The following is an 18,066-nucleotide window of genomic DNA, read 5'->3' as shown; positions in this document are numbered from 1 at the left end:
GCGAAGCAGGTGTTCCTTGATGTCAGGACCGGAAGGCAGAGCTGTACGTTTTAGTCCTCTCAAAAACTCCATGGAGTACCGCAACGGCGCCTGCGTCCACAGTGTAGCCATTATCCTCTCAGAAGATTTGGATTCACGAGATAGTCTCACACGGTACGGTGTTCAAACTTAGCTAAAAAGGTTCCACGGACACTCAGAAACAGTTCACGAACATCTAACTCAGAGGTAGATTTGATATCCACTAGACCAAACATACTGTATTTTGGGTGTAGAATTCAAATAGGGTGTAATATCTTATTTATTTATTTTATTCTGCCTAGCTTTTGGCTACACTCAACCACGCAGGCATGGGAGTGTCCTCTAGGACTGTGTGGAGAGTGATAAGCGAAAATGCAGCGGTCATGCGGTCCACTCCCATTCCGGAAGCTGGGGAAATATGGGCGTATGACAATGTAAATATCATGGTCAACGTCCAGCAACTGAGACAAGGTATGCTGTAATGTTTGCTTTTTAGTAGAATTTTTTACTATAGTAGTCATAGTTTTTTTTACCTATCCTTTCATATGGGTTTTGTTTTGACTCAAATGACATAAATCCACTTTTAGCTCATGCTCATGACATGAAATATTGTGCATTAGGGTCAAGGAAGACAGTAGAAATAACTGCACAGTCTCCATTTCAGTTACAATTGCAGCTGTTATCCTGAGCGTTGTGAGCTATTTTCCTTTATTTTCATTGTTGTAGGTCATCGTTCAGAGATGAAGAATTGGACGTCTCGATTGACCGTGCCAATCAGACATGTTCCTGATGAGGCATTATCAACAGAACCAAAGGTTTGTTTTGAGATACTTTTGAATGACTTAAGCAGTAAAGATACTTAAGTTATTGATTTTCATGATCATGGGCAATAGTGTTACTTACTGTCTTTTATCTGGGTTGACATCTTAAAAAGGTTACAGTCCCTAGTTATGTCAGTCCTCTCTCAAATGTGGTAAATCTCAGGTAAGAATAAATAATGTACCAATGCATTGACATGTTTTGTGATGAATATTGTTCTTTACAGGGAAGGCGCAAGGATCTCAGTGATGACGACTTTCTCCCCAGTAAAGAGGACATGACCAACCTGAAGAAGAGATTCGGTGCACACATCAAGGCAGTTCTGTCTTCAGAGTTCTTGTCATTTGCCAACCACAAAAAGCCTCCACCAAAGCGGAAGTCAACTACTTCATCAACATACAGACCACTACAGCTCATGGGCGCCAATGAGGCAACCACGTCAGACAACATACAGATCCTCCGACAGTTTGCCACAGAGGCAGGCATGACAGCAGAGAACTGTTGGGATCAGGTTAGTGAAGCATTTCAAAATGTGACTGATGCCATGAATGACAGTTTTTTTTTAAACAAAATCACTGGCAAGGATTTCCAATACAAACTATGATATTCCAACGATATTTAAGACGTCATGACCAACGTATTGATAGTCAGTTCTAATGACTGGATGAATGTTCATCTGTTTTAAGTGCCATGTGTTACTAGTGGGTGCTAAAATGTGTTTTGTAATTGTTGTCTTTAGGAAGTAATTGGCGACCAAGCCACCTGTAAGAACATCAGAGGTGCGCGGAGGTACCGACAGGACGATGTGGATGACCTTGAGAAACTGACGTGGGCGAAGGAATGTCCGGGTGAGATGTTTAGTAGATTACAGTTTTATAAGGTTACAAGTCTTAATAGATTACTCTCCAAATTTCTAGAAAAATTTTAATAGTTTGCCATCACATCATTGTTTATCTATGCAATGTCATCTGAAATAGAAGGGCTTACCAAGGAATGCTTACCTTTTTACAGGTGATTTCCACTTCTTGTGGGAAACAGGCCGGTGTCTTTTCCTAGCCTACTGGTCCTCGCCCAAGAACATCGGGTCACTTGCCCATCTGAAGGATGCGGTAGATAGGCGGACTGTTGACTCTTTAGGTTTGTAGCCTTTACTTTGGTCATTGTTTTACATCACTGAATCTAACATTATACATGTTATACATGTGTTTGTTTAAGACTATGGAACAAGATGTATTAATGGATAGTTCACTCACAGATAGAGAGTATGCATTTACATGTCAATGTTTTTATTTTGCTTTCTTCTTTGTAGGCAAGAAGTTCAACCAGATGGATGAGTTCCTGCACCATGCTTGCGAAGGTCATCTGGTTGCAGCCCTCCTTCAACATCTGGAAATGGACAGTCCCTCCGAGGTCATCGAAGAGCGGACAGAAGAGGAGCTGGAGGACCTTGTCCATAGTTTTATGGACCAGTACATCTTCAAAAGGTCTTCGGGCAACAGTGTGGACGACTCCGTCTTTCAGTTTGCAACATCCCTCTTACAACACCTGATGCTGTACACAGATCTCCGACAGTGCATTAGGTAAGAAAATCTGTTTTATGACTTGAGTATTATGTACCATTAGTTGAATTTTCCTGCTGTAGTGTCATGTTATAGACGTACTTTGATAACAAGAGTTTTCATGATTCTGAGTAGTGTCTTTTAAATTCCTCAATTATAATGTTTTCACTGAATTTTCATGTTAAGACTGTATTGTATTTTTTTGTGTGTAACTTTGTGCACCTTGTTTTTCTGATTCAGATAGGCTTCAAGGAACGAATGATTTAAAAGTAAGGACCAGATGATACATCACACATAAAATAATGTTATATACAAATACATTAATGTGTTTACTGCAGGGATGAAGATGGTCCAGCTGTGGTGGCTCACTGGCGGTTTTGGCTGCCAACATTTCTAGGCACTGGACGAAGTCAGTACAGTACCGAAGCTGCAAACCATCTGGCCAATCTAATGGCTGATTGGTCACCCAAAACGGCATATGTGTTGACGCACAACCGCGGAGTGAACACACATTCCAAAGAAGGCCACGGAAAACCAGTGGATATGCTGGTGGAGCATTACAACAAGTAAGTTTATTGCACAGTATATCTTAAAAGGCAATGATTGTAGGCAAGCTAGTTCACAGTGCAGAGTTTGCATGCCGTAAAGTTTGACAAGCAACCTAACATCACTGGAACACGCAGGTCTAGTTGCTTCTTTACTTAGAGTGTTTGAGTGCACTGAAAAGAACTAACTTCTGCCTAATATTTACATTATTTACATATCAATGATAACAGCACATTCCCTTTGATCAAAAAGTAACTTGCAATGGGATATACAAACTTTACAATGAACTTAAATTCCATTCCACATAGCAGTTATATCACCAGTTACATTATTGGTATCACACTTAAACAAGGCAACTTGCAAAGCATTTACATTATTTACATTGTCATGATAACAGTCCCTTTGAACAGAAAGGAACTGATTAGAATCCTGAGACACTATTGCATGTTACTTATTAATAAGTTAGTCTCCTATCCACACTTGAAGTCCAGCAAAGAAAACTCTGACCCAAAAGCACAATATTAGAATCACAATCATCTGAAGCAGAATTTTTCTTCTCATTTCAGGGTCCTTAAGAAAGTTCTGAAATCATCAGGTGGACACTTAACACTGGAACATGCACAGGAAGTTTCGTTGGCCGTGCCTTTGATCGACGAGGCGAGGCGCCTCTGTGACAAGGTCTTCGGGACAAGGCAAACAGTTGGTCACACGTCGCCATCAGCCACCAAAGACATCTGCTCCATGTACTGTAAAATCAGTGAAGGACTGGTATACCAACCAACTCCTGGTAGACGCCTGTTCTATGGCAAAGAGTTCACTGATGTTGTTGCCAAGGGGATGAAGCGAATCACTGTCGACAACTGGCTTACCAACTTCCTCAGCAAAGATGAAACAGAAGATGAGGAGGACATCTACGACAGGGATCCTGACCTAGAGGTTGATCTACAGACGCTAATGGATGAGTAAGGTATGTTACTAGTAATTACTCTACATTTGTGATGTCCTGCAGGGCTCTCCTGGCGCTAGCTGCCCCCCTTTGCCTCCTGGCCACTGCCACTCTGCGTGGTGGGCACTCAGGGAAAAACTGGTCAAACGCTCCAATAATTTCAGCGGCATATTTGGCTTGTACCCCCTTGATCTTTTTCAAGTCATTAATGTTATGTATACCCCTACACTTGGAAACAAGTGTGTTTATGACTTCATCTGCCAGGACAGCCACAGGGCCAAAAAGCTGGAGTTCCGGCCTTTCCTCAAACCAGGAGTCCCGCATCTCCCTCAGCTTGGCTTTAAGTTCATCACCCCTTTTTGTGTCCTGGCGCTGTTTACGATTGGGGGCTCTTGGTCTCGTCTGGTCAGCATGTTCAGGGTTGGCTTGTTGCAGGAAGATGAAGAGGCCATTGTTGTTGGGGTCCTCCTCCGTCGTGCAACAATTTTCTGGGGGCTCTTCGAGATCTTGGCCAAGATGTTTAAGCAGCTCTTCCCGGAGGCACCCTGTTGTCTGTACGAATGCTTTCACGTCTTCTTCAGCTTTGCTGAGGTCAGCTTTACCATGAAAAATGGTGGCAGTGGCTTGCTCCCCATCTCGTCCGGCTCTCCCAATTTCCTGGAGCAAAAGCAACATATACCTCAAGTCAGACATAAACAAAATTCTTAAGCTGGCTTATCAAATGGATTCATTTCGGCACTGTAAATTTATGTAATTTTCTGGTGATAGTTTTTAAATAAATAGACTTATTGAGCACTCAATCAAAGCAGAACAATTCTCTATATATATATATACATTTATGCTGTACATCCTTACTCAAGTTTAGCAAACCTTCAAGAGTGGATAACATTGTAAACACTGATGAAAATAAACCATGAAGAGGTAAAGGCCAATTTCACTATCCTTCAACTGAACAATACAGTTGTGCAAGAGTCTCCTAGTGGAACATAATGTTGATCAAATAGATTCCTGCATGGAAATTTATTGATACAAAAGAGCATTTACCTGATAGAGCTGCCCAATGGTGGTGGGCACGTGATATACGACCACGCCATGAACATCAGGAATGTCGATACCCTGTGTGACAAACATATATTTGCATTAGCGCTGTATGCAACAGTTCTATATGTGTGGAAAAGCTGTATATGGTTGGTTATCCCAGTGCAGTGATGTTGGGTATGCATGAATCCAATCCAAGTAAAATTATATTAAGATCAATGGCAGTTCCATTATACGTTCAATACAGATTGATTATACATTTAGTAAACTAAAGCAGTCCACACATTGGAGCCAAAGTCCTTGTGTGTAAACCGAAAAGTGTCCTAGGCGATTTTGGCTTACGTTGAAGTTGAACAATGCCCAACAGATTTTTTTTGCTTATTGAAAACAGGGCCTAAGCTGTCAAACAAAATATGTCACTTGACTGGAAACCTGAAGCTGCACAAACATAGTGTAGCTTTGAGTGCAATGTAACAGTTCATCTTGTTCAATTAAATAACATGGCCTCACCTTTGGCTGTAAGGTTTAGATAGCACAGATGAAATTTTAATGTTACAAGTTCAGAAGGAGTCATGGGATGCTTACACCCATATGTTTGGCAATTAAAAACAATGAGGCAGCTTTAGTTTACCAGCGTTCATTTCAGGTCATCAAATTTATATTCTTTAAAGAAAAATGAATTGACTTGTCTTACCATGCCAAAGGCAATTGTTGACACAACAATCCTTATGGCCCCACTCCTGAATCCCTCCAGTATCTCGGTTTTTGCCTTAGTTGAAATGTCTGCATGGAAAGCCCTAACTGCCTTCTTTTTTGATCCACTGCATTGGCCCCGGATGACCTCCCACAGATCCATGCACATCTTTTTTGTCTTGGCGTAGACCAGGTGTTTCTTGATGTCTTCCACACTCTCAGCCGAGACTATGTGTTGCACTAGAGGCTGGAGGTCTTCCTATTTGATAAATGATAAGCTTGGCATGTAACAAGACCATACAAAATGTTGCAATTATATCAGAGTGTACTATATACTATTGTCTATCCCTTGTTTAATCTAAGGGCACACTGATTTGATTTTATGGATTACATCCGCGCACATAGATTTTCACCTGTTCTTAAAATTAAAAAAAAAGTCACTGTCTTCGGCCTTACATTTTTAAAAAAGTTTGTCACTTTGTGCATGTGAATCTATGTATCATCTTGTAATGATGAGTTGAGATAGCACTGTTGAAGCACAAAACTGGAACTGAACATAATTATAATCATAGGTATTATCTGGTGCTTTCCTTAAGATATATATATATATATATATATATATACATATATACATAGTTACCATATTATTTATCATAAAGTTGGGGGATGATTAACAGGGTTTAAAGGAAAAGCTTACCTTTGTTCTCTTGATACTTTTCAGCTGAAGATGGATGTTTGGCCTGTCCAGGCAGCCTTTCACAATCACCGGCTCGTCCATGTGTAGTGTGGTCTTCACCGTCTTCAACACAGCAGTGGTTGCAGTGGCAGTCAGAGCCATGAAGGGAATGTCAAGTGACAGGACAGCGCGGAGGCTCCCAAGCTCCTTGAAAGTTCTCCGGAAGTCGTCCCCCCTGTTATGATAAAAATTCAAACTTAAAGTTCTGTTCATCATCATCATCATCAGGTCGGGCGTTAAGTTCTGTTAAGCACATGCAATAATAGTGATCTCTAGTAATAGTAATTGTAAAAAAAAAGTATGTATCAGAGATCAGACATATTAGATCAGACAATGGAGATTCTTCTTCTTTTTCTTCCCTTTTCGCGCTAACCTCACTAGTTTGAGGGCTCCAGCACGGTGGGGGTAGGGGTTTTTGATGGGGGTGGTCCGCAAATGTATAATGTAAATGTATATGTAAATGTATATATGTGTTGTGGTATATATGTTGTAGTCTGCAGCTCCGCAATGGGCAGGGGCACCACTCCCTGTCCACCACCCAAAGCAGGGTGGCGGTGAGTACCCGTAACTGATGTTCAGAACTACATACTGTTTATGCAATTCTTAAATGTCTCTAGTGTCTTAGCTCTAACAATGTTTTCCAGCAGCTTGTTCCACTCCTTTACTGTTGTAGGGAAAAATCCTTTACTGTTCTAGGGATTGATGGTGGATATCTGAAAAATGTTGATCAAAGGTTTTTTATACACAGTGTTTTGCACCATGGATCTGTCTATTTTAAATAAACTTTTTTTTGTCATTTGTTGTAAGCCAAGATAGCTTTCTCTAACTTCACATACAATTCCTCATCTGCAGTGATGGTTCACCCATTACAGTAAAATAAGAATGAGTTTTGTCAGTAATAACATACCATTCGTGTATACAATGTGCCTCATCCACTGCTACCAGTGCTATGGGGAGAGGGGGCTTCTGCATAAGCTGTCGTCCTTCTGTTGAAACAGCCTGCTCTGGTGCCATGAAAACTGTAGAGGAAACAAGAGGAAAAGAATTAACAACCAGGGCCTTACGTCGATGAAGGTTAGACATCCAGGTAATACGATATGCCAAAAAACAGTTACTCAAGCAACTGGATATGATTTTGAAAACGTCAGACGTTTCAGCTAGTATCCACTAGCTTTCGTCAGTGACTGAGAGACCAGAGGGGAAAGCAGGTTTATATACACAACCTGTTGATTGATATGCAAATAAAGTGAAGACAAATTTTTGGAAGTCGAAAAAGGAACAAAAGTCAGACAAGTCAAGACAAGACGATGCAAATTAGTCTGAAAGCTCCTGTTATACAGGACAGGAGCTTAAGTGTTGTCTGTCCTCGGGGCTGGGAGTGCCAAATCCCAAGTGCCGGAAAGATCGACCCGTAGCCCCCCTTCCCTGTTGAGGGTGGGTTGTACATTCTTTCATATATTGCCTCTTTAACACCCCGTTCCCACCAGCGTGTTTCGCGGTCTAAGACATCCGTGGACTCGAGTTTGAAAGAGTGACCCTGGTTGTGTTGTAGGTGGTGGAAAATAGCTGAGGAGTAGCCGTTGGCACTAGGTCGGCAATGTTCTTTGTACCTTACTTTAAGCGGTCGACTTGTCTCTCCGATGTAGTTGTTGTTACAATTGGGCTCCTCACATTTGAGTCTGTAAATAACATTCGCCTTGGTACCCTTGTGAGGTCGGTCCTTAGGGTGTACCAGTCTTTGAGGGTTGAGTGAGGTTTGAAGTTAGTGGCTATGTTGAAGTTTTGGAAGATCCGTCGGAGTTTCTCAGATACTCCTTGGACATACGGAATAGTGATGTTGGCCTTGTTTTTGTTGGTCAATGGTTTGCACTTCTGGGTTTTCTTAGACTGATCTGAAGGTTTGAGCGCTTTGTTGAAAGTCCAGTTTTGGTAGCCACATTTAGCCAGGGCACCTCGGAGGTGTCTTTGTTCGTCCGTTTTGGCTTGGTCTGAAGTGACAATGTTGTCTGCACGATGGAAGAGAGTTTTGATCACTGCTAGTTTGTGTTCCAAAGGGTGGTGGGAATCAAAAGCCAGGTACTGATCAGTGTGGGTTGGTTTCCTGTACACTTCGAAACGAAGGTTACCATCTTCCTCTACGATAGTTTTGGTGTCTAGGAAAGGGAGCATGTTGTCATGGCTTGGCTCCTGTGTGAACTTGATGTTGTCATCTATCTGGTTGATGTGGTCAAAGAAGTCAGCAGCTACCCTCTTTTTCAATCTGCACCAAGTGTCATCTACATATCGAAACCAGTTGGCCGGGGGAGTGTCATTGAAAGTGCTGAGGGCTTTGTTATCAAACTTCTTCATGTACAGGTTTACAACAATTGGTGAGACTGGTGATCCCATAGCACAGCCGTGCATTTGTTGGTAGAACTGTCCTTTGTAGGTAAAGTATGTGCATCCTAAGCAGAGTTCTAGTAGCTCACAAACTTGGTCAACGGATAGGTTGGTTCTATCTGCAAGTGTATCATCGGCTTCCAAGGCTTCCTTGACTACTGACACTGCTTCCTTGGGTGGTATGGAGGTGAAAAGTGAGCACACGTCATACGAAGTGATGGTTTCATCATCCTCTACATGAATGTCTTTGATTTTGTTGACAAAGTCGGCACTATTCTGTACATGGTGCTGAGATTTCCCCACTAGTGGTCCTAAAATCTTGGCTAGAAAACCTGCTAACTCATAGGTGACAGAGCCTATACTGGAGACTATGGGTCGTAGAGGGACACTTTGTGGATTTTGGGAAGGCCGTAGAAAGCAGGGGGTTGTTCCGTTGTGGGATTGAGTTTTAGGTAGGTGGGGCGATCCAGAACTCCTTCAGTTTGCAATTTCTTGAGAGCTGAACTGATTTTCCCTTTAAACTTGTTAGTGGGGTCCTTTTTCAAGGGCATGTAGGTGTCTTTGTCTCCCAATAGGTCCTGTACCTTCCTGTCGTACTTCTCCCTGTCTAAGACTACTGTGCATCTGCCCTTGTCTGCAGGAAGGATCAATATGTCTTGATTGGTAGCCAAATCTTTGAGAGCGGTACGTTCTTCCCGTGTGATGTTACTAGCAGGGGGTTTGGAGACTTTTAGGGTGGTAGCTACTTTGGTGCGCAAGGCTTCAGCTTGTCTCTGTGGTAAACGTGCCCGACGAATTGCTGACTCGGTTTCTGTCACAATGTCAATGCTGGGAATCTTGTTGGGTGCTACTGCAAAATTTAGACCTTTAGAAAGCAGTGATTTCTCTGGTTCTGTGAGAGTATGGCTACTTAGGTTTTTTACCCACCTCTCGTCGGTTTTGGCCTGTGTAGTGGTTTTGGGTTCGGAACTGTTTGATCTCCAATTTGGGTCACTATCTGCTGCGCTAATAGTCTTCTTTTGCTGTAAACGATCAAATTTGGTCTTCTGTCTGTCTTTTCCCTTCTCGTGCTGATCAAGTTGTCCGCGTGTTATGAACTCTTTAGTTTCGGCAAAAATCTCGTCTGATAGTTTCTCCCTCAGTAGTTTTTCAAGGTTAGATTTCCTCGCGTTTAGACCGTCTAATTTGTAGTTGATCTGTCTTACCCTTTCGTTTAGTAACTTTCTTTCCTTAATAGTAACCAGGGCCTTAATTTTTGATGTTAGGTGCTTATACAAATCAAATGAAATCAAATGGCATGATGAGACTATGGCGGCAAGACTACAGTTGTGTTTCTATTCAGGTACCTCTGGATGTCTCCCGCCGTCTGCAGATGCACTGCCCTATATCCAGATGAACCCTCATATCTGTGTATCTGAAATAAGTTCAAGTATATCTGTATTGTGTACCATACTTTCAATGGTATATAATGTGCAAATACATTGAGGTAGTGTCAAGCACTTATATGTATAGTATCATGAAAGTTCATCTGTACTGTGTTGGCAGTTACATGTTTAGAGTTAAAACTTTTGGTCCAACACAAAAACACTTATATATAGCTTATCAAGCATTAACTTTTTGTTGTACTTTATTATGGTGTCTAAGAACAACATACAGAATACGTGCATCCCATTTGCGCAAGAGAATACAAAGGGGATGCAGAAAAATGGTTGAGACTGCATTTTAAGTTGAGTACGTATGTTCTTATTTAGTCTTATTTTAAAGCATCGGAGCTCGATGAAGCGGAGACGGTAAGTCACTCTGAATGTACCGGTATTTTAAACATGGGGAGGGGGGCACCACTGCCGTCGTCACGTCTCCATTGTCTAAAAAATACGCAAGTCAAAAATTAGATAAATATATTGCCTTACCTGATCGGCAACCAAAGCTTTAAGTGGAGAGATCACCACGACGACCTTGGGTTCTAGCAGGATGTTTGGTAGAATTTGGTAACAGAGGGTCTTTCCTTTGCCGGTTGCAAGACCGACGAACGTGTCTTTCCCAGACACTGCGGCTAAAATCGCCTTGACCTGCTCGTCTCGAAGACATGGGAAGCCCCAGAGGTCTTTTGCTGCCCGCTGCGCCCGTTCCTCCATACGGAGGTAAGTAATAGCAGCACACTTAGGAAAAAATACGCTCAGACGAAACAAAACAAGTTTGAACGCCGCCGTGACCCCGGACCGTTAGAATCGAGTCGGGTCAGTGGTTTTGACGGTTAGCCCGGAAAGCTCGCAGCGGGGGGAGGGGAAGCCCTCGGCAGAGGCGCGCGCACTTCGCACCTTCGTGTAAAACGACCGTAATGTGTCAAAGTGATTAGGTTTATAGCCCATTGAAGCTTTCGACTGCCGGCAGAGGTTGGGTTTGGTGGAAAAAAAATTCAGTGCAAAAGAGAAACCCCGATAAAAAAGCCTAAAAACACGCTAAAAATACCCCAAAACCCTACCTCTGCTTGGAGAGTACTCTCCTACCACCACGTCAGAACCACACAATTGAGTGAAGGCATCTGAAAAATAGAATCACACGTAATTCTAAAAAAAAGTTACCGTAGTATGTAAGGGAGAAAAATAACAGGCTTACAGTTAGTTAGTTACAGCCTGGTATGTTTTTCAACAAAGTAAAATTGCTTTTATTTAGCAAAGATTCAGCATGATTGATATTTGATTGTTAGATCAAGCAGCCTAGAATCAGTATCTTGTCTTTTGTCTAATATATAATGTTCTTGGTCTGATGTTCTCTTGATCATCTAAGGTCATGTTGATTTGCTAATATGGATGACATCCTTTCGGAATTCCAAAACTAGTGCGAGCATGGTATAATACATGTATATATGAAGGTTGAACAAATGACTAAACGTACAGAGTACGGTATGGCGATTAATAGACTCATTTTAAATTTCTTCTTCTCCTTTGGAATTGATTTTGGCATTCTACGGCATAAGTATTGCTTTCCATTATTCTTTTTGTAATATTTACGTCATATATTTGTTAATTTTGCAGCAGCTTTGTGCGATTTACAGTACGGTCAAAAACGTTCGTTTCTTTTTGAAAACTGACAAAATTCATGCGTGCACGAATGTCATCCAAAAAAATCAAATCAACACGGCCTAACTCAAATTTACCTGTCCCCTCCACAGGGCAGGTTATACAGGTCTCCCCCCAGCCGGCCCCCACAGAGCAGCAGCAGCTCCGCTCTGTCAGGTTAAAGCTGGTGGCGTTCTGGCACTGCCCTTCCCTCACCATGGCATAGCAGAAACTCTCCCTCATGTCTGGACATTAAAACCAGAAAAACAAAACAAACAAAAAATGTATGGATCTTGGTGGAAAATGTGCAAATGTCGACACGTTTGCGACACCTCACCAGTGTTTGGACACAGTATCAGCATTAATTAGCCAAAAGGCCCGGTGGGCATCACTCCACCGTGCAGGGAGGGACGTCGTGTAAAATACATTTCCTAAGGGTACAACATCAGGCATGTCAGGGGATCGAACCCAGGACTTTTTGGTTCTGAGCCGAACGCTCCGACCATTACGCCACATGATGCCAAGGAAAACCACGGGGGAACTTTAGGTCACAAATTGACATAGTATTTCAGTTACCTGATCCTGGTTGTTATTTTAATGACATAAATCTGGAGCTGTGTTTCTTGTAGAGCACTGTACCAATCTTCAATCAGATCAAATAATTGCAAGGCTGTAATCGTTGGCCTAAAGGAGCACCAGCTTTGGTGGCTAATGGTCATTCCACAGCATCTGCTTAAGTCTTGTTCATACCAAACCGCCTGAACCGCGATTCGGGTAACTGGCATTCTAAGCATCAGGTCCACGCGCCACATGTTCCTTTCAAACCGTGCCTACTAAACCTTCCCCGATTATGATTCGCCTAATACACATCGAATTTCGTTGTTGTTTGATGAAAACGCACAGGGGAGCGTGTTATCAATATCAGAGGTCAATGACCTGCTCCCATCGTACCAGGTTTTATGACCCAAAAATCGTCTATCAGTAAAATAAATCATTTAACTTTAAAAACAACTTTCCAAGACACAAAATGGTTTGCTTAAACTAATTCATTGAGAGCAAAATGACCAGCATGGAACAATGACCAAAAGAGGGAGTCAGACATACCCGTGCAGCTGAGACCACCGTCGATGGCCATGTGACCACTAGGGCAGACACAGGTGTACATGCCGATTGTGTTCAGACATGTGCCTGCTCCACAAACCGTCGGGTCAATCAGACACTCATCAATGTCTGTAAGGGTAACAAATACAAACATTAATCTTGATGCATAGCCCCTTGTATCTGATCATCATCAAAGCATAAAATCACAACCAATGACTTTCAGAACCAGGAAATATTGACAATGATGTTATTAAGCCACACCAATTTGATTTGTTGGTTTTTGGATTTGTAAAGAAAAAAATTGAAAGTGACAGGGTGGAAAAAAATTAAAACCGACCTAGGCATCCTCTGGTATCCAACAAAACTATAATAAGAGCCACGCTGTCAATATAGCAGGCTAATTTATAACTTTAATGCAAATAATAAAACTTTTTATCAATCCAACCCATTGATAGATTGAAATCTGTACCGACTAAGAAAACGTCTGTTTGGGCAAAAATATGATCATTTTTATGACTCAGAACCTGAATGTTTTTTTTTTGAACATTAGAAAAAAATTAAGCTGGCAAATCCAAGAACCAATTATTAAATTGGTGTGGCCTTATCTGAGCATTTCAAACTCCTGTATTGTAAAATACCCGTACATGTAAAGATTGAAATGCATACTAACAGCCATTGATTATATAAGGCTTGAGAGTATACAGATCAGAATAAAAAGGACATACCATTGCAGGTGCGGGAGTCTCTGTCCAATGTGAAGCCATGTGGACACTCACAGCTAAAGCTTCCAAACGTGTTGATACACATGCCACCCTGACACAGACCCACCAACTCCACACACTCATTAATATCTGGAGATTCGAAGATATCATCAGATCACACTGGCACAATTAATGCATGGTTCACTATTTCTAAAGATTGTACCGCCTCGAAACTACTGAGATTGAATATAAAAAATACGCTAAATTCTCAACCTTCATAAGACTAAGAAATGAATGAATGAAGACCTTTATTTGTACATTCACTCCCACTAGCACTGTAGTGTATTAAGTAATGCATTTGAAGATTAATCATCTAGTAAATGATTTTTTATTGATTTTTGATTTTATTGTTTGCACATAACAAAACAGACAATAATAAAATACAAAACAAGGATAAAACAGGTGCAGGGGGAGGGGAGAAGCATGGCATGCTTATACTAGGCCCTCCTCCTCTAAACTATACAAAATTAAATATAATCAATAAATGGAAATAATACAATAGAAAATGGAAATAATACAATAAGGATAATCAAATAGTAAATAGTAAATGATGAAGAGCAAGCCCAATCAAATATTACCTTCCAAGATGACAGTGATGTTATTGGGTTTAAAGCCAGGGCCGCCAGGACACAGTGTAGTGCGTTCAGCTGAAGCACATGAAAACACAGTGAGATATAACTTACAGGGTTTAAACCTAGCAAATCAAATATTTCAGATTATCAACGGCCATGTTGATTTGATTATACGATTGACATCTACTTGCGCATGAATTTTCGTCCTTTTTTTTACCTCAGTGTAAATCATACAAAGCACCTGAAAAATGAGCATATACATGCATACTATACATATATATGTCATAAATATTACAAAAATATTAGAAAAAGATAGTAATGTCATAGAATGCCAAAACCAATTCCAAAAGAAAAAAAAAACAAAATGTGAGTGTTTAGTCATTTGTTCAACCTTCATGACCATATAGGTTTCATATAATGAATTAAAGACAACTTTTTGTTTGCCAAACTTTTTTTTATTCGCACATTCGCATCAATTTTGGGGTTCCCAGAGGATGTCATTCTTATAGTCAAATCATCATGGCCTAAATGTACGCATGTAAGTGCAGAAAATATGCCATTTTGCATCACTTAGGATTTCCTGACAAATTTGGACTTACTTGAGTTAATGGGAGGGCAGGGTTCACACGGGTCGCCCCAGGCTTGTCCCAGACTGCAGCAGCAGGTAGCCCGGGAAATGTCTGTTGCCACCTCATGGGTACAGATATCCAGGTCTCCCTGTTCCTGGTAATCAGAGTAGCAATGACCTTTCCTGGGATCTAACAAGGGGCAGCAAATGTTAGAATTTCAGTACTTGGAATGTTTGTGAAAAAATTAGGGTAGGACCAGTCACTGACGAAAGCTAGTGGATACTAGCTGAAACGTCTGACCGTTTCCAAAATCATATCCAGTTGCTTGTAACTGCTTTTTGGCGTATTGTATTACTATACCTGGATGTCTAACCTTCATCGATCGACCTAAGAAATGACTCAATGTCTTTTTCAATGTCTTTTTCACATATGAGGCATCTCTAATATATAAAACACAATGCATGTACAGTATATAATACAAAACTGAAACTGTAATTACAGTGTAGAAAGCAGAAAGCAACTGTATACTATTAGGTAACAACTTAAAGACAATCTTTTTCTAGTGATTGGCAAATATGTGAATTAGGCAGAACACGACCAGCCAGAACAACAGGCCGTTTGAGTGTTGGATATTTTCACATGTACAGTCACACTTGCCCACGAAAGAAACCACCTCTCCTACAAATGTATGAGCTCATAATCTGGCCATAACAACTGCTTTTTCTTGGTCCCGATTTTTCCCCATAGATGTAAGCATTAAGGGACTTGCTTGCTGACCACTTGTCCAACGCGACCGTGATCAGCTTTATTTGAGCACTCACATGGCCCGATCTGTGCCAATGACAATAACTTCGTTTCAAAGCGTGTGGCAGAGAACGTTTTCTTATCATGATAACTAGTGAGAAATCTTGATGGAACTGCGACCAGTTTGCAATAATGATTGATTTTATGGTCTTTGCGCAATGTAAAGTGGCACCAGCTGCGTTACTTTAGATTAGTGGGACAGTCTATTGTAAAATGGGTGGAAATTTTGCTGTGGTTTTCTTGTTCTCTGTTTTGTCTTCTCACAATGCTTTTTGTACAAGAAGGCCACTTGTGTAAGAAGACCACTTTCCTTGGTCGTTTGCGTGGTCGTCTTAAACAAGTTTTAGTGTGTTGTAAAATGGGTGTACAACAACAGGTCACTCACCAACACACCCGGTGCCAGCACTGTTGGAGACAAAGTTGTGAGGACAGTCGCAGGCGTAGCCTCCAGGGAAGTTGGTACACATTCCATTCAGACACTTTTCCTTCAGAGCACACTCATCCTGATCTTTGTTGTGAGGAGGCAAAAGAAAAAGCACACGATTGTCAGTGAACTACAACGTCGGTGTAAGATGTCGCATCTGTTATCAGTTATGATAATTTTATAGGTTAAAATATGCATGTAAAATAGATTCAGCATTGTAGTATTGTTTTCTTAGTAGTTGTTGCCATGGATAAATGAATACTTTCATCTTGATAATTATTGAACAGTTATTGCTGTCAACCTGTAACAAAGTGCAGATAGACATTTTAAACAATACAATACGAATTGCAATGATACATTGACTCATATGACTTTACAAATGTCATCATAATGTCTAGTAAAAGTTGCTTCCAGTTGAATTTTCTTAAGTGTACCCTTACATCTCTTATAAAAAAATTACAAAACCAACAAATGATTAAAGAACTTATTTAATAATCAAAATAGTAGGGATATTAAATATGCTTCTTCAATGGCACAGTCTATTCATCTTACAAAAATACCAGTACTTAAAGTACCAGAGTTATCAACCAAGGATTAAGGTGTTCAAAACCCTATTTTCCCTAGAGCTCAGAGCGGAATTCGCTGCCACCTAGTACAGTAGGGGCCTTATCATTAGCTTTAAACAATGTTTAGAGTTAGATGTTCAGAGGTTCGGTGTAACAAATTCAGTGTAACGTATCCAGCTGTCGCCACGCCGCATGCCTGCAAAGCTGGTGTGTTACGCTGAAGGGCGGTTATACCGGCTATACCGATACAGAAAAAGGTGAAACAAACCTGTACAGTTGCCACCACTCTTGTCCAACTCATATCCCATATCACACATGCACTTGAAAGTTCCCGGCAAGTTCATGCACTCTCCGTTGACACAGATGTTTCCATCAAAAGATGCACACTCATTGATATCTGAAAAACAGATTGGAACAACAACAATCAGTGCATCATCATTTTAGTATGACACTAAATGAAAAAAAAACGTCTGATCTTTAACATGATATAAAGACCTGTATATTTTTGCTTCAAATACTGATATGTGAACTCTCAGGTCAGTCGTGTCTTGTCTGGGGTATCTCTAAGGTTATACCATAAAATAATAATATCAAAAAATGCATTCAAAGCTCACATACATGTACAAACAAAAAATGCATAAAAAGTCTGCTGCTCTACGGCTGGAAAGCACCAGGTAAGACATTTTTGAAGTTGACCTTCATTTCAACCACAGCTACTCACCTGCTAAATATCTATAAGATCAATCTTTAACTTTTTGAGTTATCGCGTTGATAGACTCACACCACCACCATGGCCGAACGTCTATAGAAGGGTTTTTGTCACATTTTTTTTTTTTGCATTTTGGTCAAATAACTTTGTTTCACTCGGTGGTTTATTCGGTGGTTATCGCAACCGACGAGGGATTATCTCACCATATACACCTCGGGTCGGGGCATCAACCCTTTACTGAACTGCAGCTTTATTGCCTTAGGGTGTATATGGTGAGATAATCCCTTGTCGGGTGCGATATCCACCGAATAAACAGTTATTTGACACAAATTTCTTTATAAAATTCCTCCATTGCCAAAAAAAGTGGGACAAAAGCTATGTTAGAAAAAAAAACTATGTCACGTTAAACAAGATGGTGTGGACAGAAAAACAGATCATCTACAAGATCATCTGCGGTGACCACGTGACATTGAAACAGTGCTACTTTTAGTGGGGGTGTCAAAATTATGTTTTGTATTTCGCTGTTCAAATTTCGTTTTTTAATTGTGCTGTATTTAAAAGAAATATATTCAAAATAAATTACAATACGTTTTTAACACGTAAATACGACATGTCTCAACACTAATGTTAGTGTCATGTCCTCCGTATAATGGTACGGTCCAAAAAGTGTGCGGTTATCTGTATAACAGCCCACTTTTTAGGTTATGGCCTGATAAACCATGAGAAATGGAGCCTTCTGTTTGGTCGACGGCTACTGGCTATATGAT

General features: G+C 40.8%; 3 protein-coding genes across 3 annotated transcripts; 1 reads left to right on the top strand and 2 right to left on the bottom strand.

Annotated features, from left to right (window-relative positions):
• The first annotated feature begins 292 nt into the window (after positions 1 to 292).
• Positions 293 to 3,673, top strand: LOC109463125. The gene is made up of 6 exons (XM_019759841.1): positions 293 to 475; positions 1,060 to 1,348; positions 1,577 to 1,685; positions 1,849 to 1,974; positions 2,147 to 2,417; positions 2,735 to 3,673. The coding sequence occupies exons 1-6, from the start codon at positions 348 to 350 to the stop codon at positions 2,964 to 2,966; spliced, it is 1,155 nt and encodes a 384-aa protein (XP_019615400.1). The 5' UTR covers positions 293 to 347; the 3' UTR covers positions 2,967 to 3,673.
• Positions 3,674 to 3,819: 146 nt separating this feature from the next.
• LOC109463121 (probable Werner syndrome ATP-dependent helicase homolog 1) lies at positions 3,820 to 11,156 on the bottom strand. Its single transcript, XM_019759837.1, has 6 exons — positions 10,081 to 11,156; positions 7,263 to 7,374; positions 6,317 to 6,530; positions 5,621 to 5,878; positions 4,933 to 5,004; positions 3,820 to 4,545 (listed from the first exon to the last, which is right to left on the bottom strand). Exons 1-6 carry the CDS (start codon positions 10,136 to 10,138, stop codon positions 3,925 to 3,927), a joined length of 1,335 nt encoding a protein of 444 aa, XP_019615396.1. The 5' UTR covers positions 10,139 to 11,156; the 3' UTR covers positions 3,820 to 3,924.
• A 6-nt stretch (positions 11,157 to 11,162) lies between these two features.
• On the bottom strand, positions 11,163 to 17,273 carry LOC109463096 (fibrillin-2-like). The gene is made up of 9 exons (XM_019759807.1): positions 17,249 to 17,273; positions 16,859 to 16,987; positions 15,986 to 16,108; positions 14,827 to 14,985; positions 14,234 to 14,302; positions 13,620 to 13,745; positions 12,898 to 13,023; positions 11,892 to 12,038; positions 11,163 to 11,276 (listed from the first exon to the last, which is right to left on the bottom strand). Exons 1-9 carry the CDS (start codon positions 17,271 to 17,273, stop codon positions 11,194 to 11,196), a joined length of 987 nt encoding a protein of 328 aa, XP_019615366.1. The 3' UTR covers positions 11,163 to 11,193.
• Positions 17,274 to 18,066: the final 793 nt, after the last annotated feature.

This window comes from Branchiostoma belcheri, unplaced genomic scaffold, assembly GCF_001625305.1.
Source record: "Branchiostoma belcheri isolate BF01 breed outbred unplaced genomic scaffold, Haploidv18h27 scaffold122, whole genome shotgun sequence".
Lineage (NCBI taxonomy): Eukaryota > Metazoa > Chordata > Leptocardii > Amphioxiformes > Branchiostomatidae > Branchiostoma > Branchiostoma belcheri.
The sequence above is the reverse complement of the archived record's forward strand: the minus strand, read 5'-3'. Positions and strand labels throughout refer to the sequence as shown.